Raw genomic sequence first — 8,483 nt, forward strand, 5'->3', positions numbered from 1 at the left:
ATGGCAGTGTCGAATATGGTCTTCTCTGACGTGGAAAGTTTTTTGGATAAGCATCCCGAGTTGTTTGAGGACTACCTCAACCGAAAAGGGAAGCATAGTATGGTGCAGAAATGGCTCAAGAATCACCAGGCCAGTAAAACACCAGTAAGTATGAATCCCGCAGAGCCGGAGAAGACAAATGCCTGTAATAAGGACAGTTGTTGGGCAAGCAAAGGCGACGGTCTGACGCACAGGCGAGCGTCGCAAAAGGAACTGCGGAAAACTTTCGCCAGGTCCAAAGCTATGAACATGAACAGGACATACGATGAGCAGGTCAACTACCGGGCCCAGGAGCCGCTGACCAGCATGAGACGGAGGGCTCTGCTGAGGAAGGCCAGCTCTCTGCCCCCGACCACTGCCCACATCCTGAGCGCACTCCTGGAGTCCCGGGTGAACATCCCCCAGTACCCCTCCACTGCTGTCGATTTCAAATATTATCTCAAAGAACACAACGAAAGAGAGTTTTTCCTGGAACTGGTAAAAGACATCTCTAACGACTTGGATATAACTAGCCTCAGCTACAAGATCCTGGTCTTTGTGTGTATTATGGTCGATGCAGACCGCTGTTCCTTATTCTTAGTGGAAGGCACAGCTAATAAGAAGACATTGGTGTCCAAATTCTTTGATGTTCATGCAGGTATCACAATTTTACCCTCTCTGCGTAACTCGGATGAAGTTCAGGTTCCATGGGGGAAAGGGATCATTGGATATGTTGCTGAGCACGGAGAGACCGTCAATATCCCCGATGCCTATCAGGTGTGTGCTCTGTGTGTGTGTGTGTGTGTGTGTGTGTGTGTGTGTGTGTGTGTGTGTGTGTGTGTGTGTGTGTGTGTGTGTGTGTGTGTGTTTGTGTGTGTGTGTGTGTGTGTGTGTGTGTGTGTGTGTGTGTGTTTGTGTGTGTGTGTGTGTGTGTGTGTGTGTGTGTGTGTGTGTGTGTGTGTGTGTGTGTGTGTGTGTGTGTGTGTGTGTGTGTGAGAGAGAGAGATAGAGAGAGAGAGAGAGAGAGAGAGAGAGAGAGAGAGAGAGAGAGAGAGATCCTTAATGCACAATACATTCCAACTCTACATAAGTTAAATTACAATATACAAACAAATATATTATATCCAACATAATATTCTAAGTACATAGAGAAAATTATGAGCAATGTCACAATGGTTATAAGTGGGCTACAGTAAATAATATTCAGAATTTAAAAGCATAATTTTGTAGATCAAGTTTTTTCTAGATGTTTTTAGGACAAGAGCAATGGAATGAAAGAGCTGTTTTGTCCCTCAATAGTGACTCCAGATTTCCCATCTCCTCTTCACTGTTCCCCATTGGCATAATATTGTAGCACACTTAGTGATGTGTGTACTCCAATCATAAGCAAGCAAGCACAATCTCTGTTTGCCCCACAGGCAGTGTTTCACTTCATTTCATTTATTGTGGTTTGATTAGTCAACAGCAATTGGTCTCACAGCAGACATCATTCCCGGTTGTACATTTTCTTTTTTCATTTTGAGCAAATGAAGGTACCGTATGTTAATAACAAAATGTGTGTTTGTGGTGCCACTGAATGTATGAAGCTAGTTGCACCAGGGATGAAGTGGAGTGGACTACTGTCAAGTTCCAAGGACCTCATGTTGTTGTTATTGACTGATCAGTTAATGCCTTGATCAACTGATGCACAACTCATACACATGAAGACGTGCAATCTGTGTTTAAAAATGTTGATTCTGTAACAAAGTAAACACTTTTGTTAGACTACTGCTTTTGCCATTCAAAGATTTATTAATGAAGACCATGAAATCTAGTTTTTAAGTTAAATGTAAAATATCACATTCATTTTCAAACTAGCATTCAAATTGTGTATTTATGTTAATCTGTCTTCCATTTATTACAGGACCGTCGCTTCAGTGAAGAAATTGACAAGTTGACAGGGTACAAGACCAAGTCACTCCTGTGCATGCCCATTCACAACAGTGATGGGGAGATCATCGGCGTCGCTCAGGCTATCAACAAGAGCCCAGGAGGGGCTCTCTTCACTGACGATGATGAGAAGGTAACACATCTAGTGTAAACAAATCTAGTGAGATGATGAGATCCATTATCAATACTCAATTGTGAGCTGCCCTAACAGGTTCTCAATGAGAGCATGTTAAAACTGGATGTCTAGCCCATGTTGAAAATGGTACGCCTCCATTTGGAACATGGTTCTATTTGGTTCTATGGAACATCCCACTTCCTTTTTATAGGATCCCAGAACCAATTAGTTCAATGAGGTAGAAACCGTGCGAAACCAAGATATGTCTGGACCGTGTTATTAAGGCCTCCTATACGTAGAGACCATAGATAGACTATTCCTCATCTGTGAATCACTTGATATGAACTGAGAAATGCATCAAAGCCATCAAGGCCACACAATTTTTTGACTTTCTTAATGAAGATGAAATATAATGAAGTTGAATGAATATACAGTACGTAGACCTTTATTATGATTTGTAAAATATGGATCTATGCATTTCAGAATGGGATAAGAATTTTGTGGTTCAAGCAAATGGCTAGGATTGAAACAGCAGTTCAATCCTTCACACTCGTCATCATACTGGAGATAAATTGGCACATTTTCTCAGTGTGGTCAATAACTGTTGTTTGGCAAGGGTTGCAGTGGTGTCATCACGGTCATCACGGTCCACGGTGTAAAGCACTGGAGTCTGATTGGTCATGTATTTTATAATTACCTGAGAATTAATGTCTGTGTGCAAAACTAATTGGTTTCCTGGTAATTTATCTGACTATTCCCGCAATAAACCCACAGAAAGGCGTCTTGGCCTGCCATGCTTTTATTAAAATGAAGACATGAAACAGTCTTTCATTAACTTGCACGACAAGACACATTTGTGGAAGTGTTTATAAATAGAACTTAGTCCGTTTAGCAGTATTTAGTGACGCTGAAGTAATGCAAATACCAATGACAGCTGGCCACTTTTACTCAATGTGGAAATGAAATAGCTACAGTACAGAGGCACACTGCCCCTTACTACTGATGGCATTCACAGTGAAATTATCTGAGAATAGAAAAATAATTTACTTTAATATTTGTCACACTATATTATTTAATATTCGTCCAGAAGTACATACTGTATATCCCAAAGTGAATTACCACCGGGGTGATAGCAGTAGTTGTTTGTGGACACACAAAGGCGTGGGGAGTGTTACTGGTTCTTCTTGACATTGTGAATTGGCTCAAGCTGTAAGCAGATAAGCCGAGTTGGCATTTGCCAGGAAGACAAAAACACAAACGTCTCTCTGTGAATGAAAAGAATAAACCAAAGCAGTGGGCGGGGTGCTGGCATTGATCTTTCTGATGGGGCTGATCTGCTGATGCCTAATGAGATATTATTTGGCACAGTTACTCATTTAGCTCACGACACAGTCTCAGAGAGGCATAACGAGCGCTGCTGGAGTTACGCACTTCAAACCCTTCAAGAGCCTGGCAGCCCTGTGATGTGTCTGAAAGTTATGCAATGTAGGGGCAGATTTCCAAGGCTCACGCTGTCTTGTTTCATCAATACATGTTTTTAACCCTGGTGGATCTGGAAAGAAACAAAAATGTGAAGGAATTTCTCAAAAGAAACATTTAACCCACCGGGAAAGATTTTATATTCTTATATATATATATATATATATATATATATATATAATTATTATTATGTTTTGAATGTTTACCTTTGACTGCAATCCCTTTATTACAGATTTAAAATGAAAGAAATCCACTGTGTATAATGGATGGAAATGACTAACGTTTTTTTTTTCTCAGTGTGTTTTCAGCATGTTTCACATTGCATTAGTATCACGCTAATGCACAGGATGGCTACAGCTGAATTAGTAATGAAATGTTAGCGTCTGAGGGAGGAGAAAGCTGCATTTCCTACCCTTCCTATTCACAGATGATGCAATGCTTTTATCAAAAGACGTTGTAGAATTAAACGTTATGAATTGTAATTTTTAGAACAGAACATTTATTTTCACTAGATAGTACTGTAAAACCGCACAACTGTAAATATTTGGTTTTAGATACAGACTTCCATCTGTGTAACATAATACTGCTCCATCATGGAATAGTTCAACATATTGTATGTCTATGTTCTTAAATGCCACACTCTAAATTGTGTTATGTTGATTCCCTGCAGGATTAGAGTCCTATAGGGAGCTAGGATAATGGTCTAACTCATGCATAATTGTATTTATAATCTCATTATCTTTATTTGAGGAATACACAGAGTTTCTCATATGCAAATAAGTTGACCTCTAGATGCAGTTTCTGGTCCTTGCATTATTATATTGTCTTTGTTTAGTATTTCATGTTGATACAGTGTAGTGCCTCTAAAAAAATAAAATCATAGTAGTGTGTTAAGTCTTTAAACTCACTGATTTTAAGATTCATTTTCAATGCTAGTTCACTCAACAGAACTTAGGAGTGTAAAGTGTCTATATAATAAGTTTATTCTCTTTATCGCCCAAATGTTTCTGAAAATACAATTTCAACACCTGTGAATAGATTGAGCAGCCAAAAGGCGTCTCTCTCCACACTCTCTAATTTCCTGTCAAATTGAGTTGAAGCAATATTGTTATAACCGCTTTCGGACAATTTCCCAACGTAAATAAACAGAGAAAGTGAGAATCTGATTTTTTCAGTGGTGCCATGGATTAATGCTCCAAAATTGAGGTTTGAAAACACAAACCAAAATACAATCCTCTAGGTTATCGAGACACATTCTGTCTCTCTGGATGGAATAGCACCAGTGGGTACAATCAAAGATTGGCCTTTTTCTCGTTGCAATACAATTTATTTTGTGACATCCTCATACAAATATAATCTATGGGTCTTACATTGCTAGCATGAAATCTCAGTCAGTATTAACTGAGATCAAGTAAAGTGATCATGACACAGTCAGACAGATATCAATGTCCTATATCACTGATCCATACAGTTGATACAGGTGATATCACCATGGGTTCATTCTGTCTACAACACTACCCCTTTATGATTGTGAACAACTTTGCAGTGGGAGCCTTCTTGTTAAGTCTTATGCACCACCTTGGAAGTACATTGGTGTGACTCCATGCCGATACTGACACCATATGAGGCCTTGCCCCGGTCCCTCCCCGTCCTCTACCCTGGCTGAATGAAATCTAAATGAAAGACTTCTTCAAATGATTGAGCCTGTCTGGTATCCGTGACGTGAGTCTTGCCCGGATATTGCTAACATTTGGTTCTTGAAAGGTGGCATAATGGAATGTCATTGAGACATGGCGGCGAGAATCATGTGAGCCCCCACACAGACAGACTTGTTTTCCTGGCTGACAGCTGTCAGTCGAATGGTGCCGCGCGACTGTGCCTCGCCGGACAGTCGTCAGTGACAGAGCAGGAAATTATGCTCTGTTCTTTTGATTGGCTGCACTCAAGTTGAACTGATGTTGAAATGATGTAATGTGGCTCGCTGCCCAGGGGAGCAGACCCTTGGAGAAAATCGGAGTAATCGATCATTATAGAGGGTTAGGCCTGTAACCTTTCATCAAATGCTCTCTTCTCTTCTGTTGACTTTCCCTTTTTTTCCCAGGAGAGGAATGTCAGTGATTCAGGGTTCTCTGTGGTCTTCAAAGTTAGCTGTTTGTTTGTAGGGCTGCAAAGCCTCTTCAAAATGTTCTTATTGACATTTCAAATGTGTTGACATTGAGAGAAGCATGTTGCATTGCATTCACATGAGTAACAGTGTTTTGAATGTTGCCCTGGACATTACATCTACTGACAGTTAACAGTTAATTAATATTAACTTAATTATTAATTAAGTTGAATTGATATTTATGTAAACAATGCACTGTAAGTGCTACACCACAAGATCTCACATAGATAAAGCTTTCTTCTATTATTATACATATATACTTTAGAGCTGTTTGTTGATGTTTGTTTTTTCCTAGAAAGGAAAGATTTCTCAGCTTATAGAACATGTAGAAACCACAAAGGAGTCACTACAGTTTAACGGCTCTCTTTTGTCTACTGGAATTAAGTTCCATAAAGTACCAGAGCACTGAGGACCAATATACCGTACTGTATGTGTGAAAAGATTTAAAACTATCTTGACATTATTGGACTGATGCAACACCCACGGCTCCACAGTCAATGCGACCTCAGACTGCATTGCTTCATTGCAAAGTACAATTTTGTAATCATTCTTTGTTTTTGTATGTGTGTGTACATGTATATAACATTGCTTATGACGTAAAATAAGTTCATCACAACTAATTTGAATTGCTATTGTATTGCATAGCTATATTATAGTATTTAGCTATACTGCTAGCTGAAGGCTCCATGAAATATGTTACAGAATGTAAAACATTCCCACATTTCTATTAACTATGTCATGTGGTGGCATCAGAAAGCATGTTTCAACAAAAGCGCCATGGCCTGTGTGAAGAATTAGCCACTCTGTGCTGATAGAGTGTGTTGTGAAAGTAGGCCACAGAGACGCCACGCGTCCCGTAGCACCACAGTCAGTAGACGCCCATAAAAGGGTACGGAACCCTCTCTGATGGCATTCACAGGAGCCAAACATATGGCCCAGAGGAAACAGGATCATTAATTTTCACCTGATCTGTGAAGTGTCTGGCATTATTCATAGACTAATTGAATAACAAAGAGCCAGCTGCATTGTGAAATTTGTCTCGGTGTGGATTCCTCTTTCATAAATATTTGATGTCACCTCCGTAAAGAGCAATCACAGCTAAATGCATCTGAAAAAGTGCTACTTGCTCTACTGATGCAAGTTCGAGGGGACCGTGTGACATCAGAGAGAAATGGGAAACTGCGTACTGGGAAAAAATAGATGCAGCCCTGCAAGATAACATTTGTGAATAGAATGCACACAATCCTGGCTCGTCGATGAATGGAACTGGATGCAGTAGCTTGACTTAGCACTGTAGTAATAACCATTGAGATGATTAACACCGTAACACTGTCACATCCCATTGTTTTATCAAGAAATAACAGAGGTTAAAGCCACAGTCTGGCGTTGGGTCCTAAGGCCACAGTCAGTTAGTTTCATTACTAAACTACTCTTTACTGGTCAGTTCTCTGGTCTCTAGGCAAAAGGCACTTATTTGTAATGCAGGCCTTGCATAATGGCCTGCCTGACAGAATCTAATTAGAGCGACCAATGCTTTCCTTGAGTTTGCCTGTTCCTTATACGGGGAGATCCATAGCTGGGTCCCCGATGTCCTGCTAGCTAATGAATCTTATCCTGCTGGGCCTATTGACGGCTACAGCGTTATCTGGAAGGTCATTATTAAAGAATGCTATCAGACAGCAGAAACAGAGGGTTATGTATGTTGTCGTTACTTCTCCTCCTCATCCTTTTCCATTTGCGAAAATATATATTGCGTAACGTTAGTGAAAGGATGTGCAGTGTCTACTGTAGGTGGTGACACCACATTCAACGGCTCCTACATCTGTGTTGCATCGTGGCAAAACAACGGCTGAACGACCCTCTATCAACGTGTCAATAACATGTTGTTACTAGAGCAGTTATAGTGTTAACTACACAGATATAAGAGCAACTCATGTACAATGACCTTGCAGATTGTTGAATCACCCTGGTGAGCTGAATGCACAGTTTGTGTTGAGGTTGTGACCAATGAAGAAGACAGAGGTGAATGTTGTAGATATGCATGTTGCTGTGCAGAGTATTGCCCTATGGGAATTGTGTAGAATATGTTATAACCTGCATTTCACATGGACAATGGACACAAAGTCACAAATACACCTTGCGGTATCGTCTGGATGACATCTGTAGCTGCCAGAGAAGTGTCATAGTTTCTCCCTCCCATAATCCCTCCTACTCCCCATTGTTTACCTTATCAGTCACTGAAACATTAGCTCTGCTGAGCTGGAGCAGGTGCTACAGTGTCACTGGTCACAGCTGAGTAACTCCCCATACAAGTATTGTTCTAGGGTTTCCTGGCCCAGTCAGGCTATTGGCAGGACCAACCTAAGTCAGTTAGCCCAGTTGTGTGGACCCTCATTGGTTGATATAAGCAGCAGCCGGAAGCAGAAGCTAGATAAGTAAACAATTGGCCTAGGCTGTAAAGGAAAGCACGCCGTAATGCTATTGATCCCTCGTCAAAGGGTACTGGTGTCTCAGATGAGACCACATGGTCTTGGAGTCATATACACACCAAGAGACCTGATCCTTCATCCTTCAAGTCATGGAGAGATCTGATACCACAGCAGTCCACACACATAACAGAAACAGCCCCCTCTCATTCATTCTAAATCTGTGTATTCTTGTATGCAGTACTCAAGTTGTAAAAGAAAATCAGGGGGGATGGTGGATTTTATCATATGACATCACCATTTTAGCATCCCCACAGCGTCAGTGGCTTCAGTGTCAGTGACTTGGTAAAAA

General features: G+C 40.7%; 1 protein-coding gene across 1 annotated transcript in view; it reads left to right on the plus strand.

Annotated features, from left to right (window-relative positions):
- The window catches only part of pde11a (phosphodiesterase 11a), a gene marked incomplete at its 5' end in the record, with an annotated part of 33,411 nt that continues 24,928 nt past the window's right edge, over window positions 1-8,483 (plus strand). Inside the window, 2 exons of the mRNA XM_080535631.1 lie at window positions 1-795; window positions 1,922-2,080. Coding sequence (XP_080391757.1) covers window positions 1-795; window positions 1,922-2,080 — 954 coding nt within the window. The remainder of the gene's footprint in view (window positions 796-1,921; window positions 2,081-8,483) is intronic.

The sequence above is a fragment of the Nansenia antarctica genome, assembly GCF_963989245.1.
Source record: "Nansenia antarctica genome assembly, chromosome: 7".
NCBI classification, from domain to species: Eukaryota; Metazoa; Chordata; class Actinopteri; order Argentiniformes; family Microstomatidae; genus Nansenia; species Nansenia antarctica.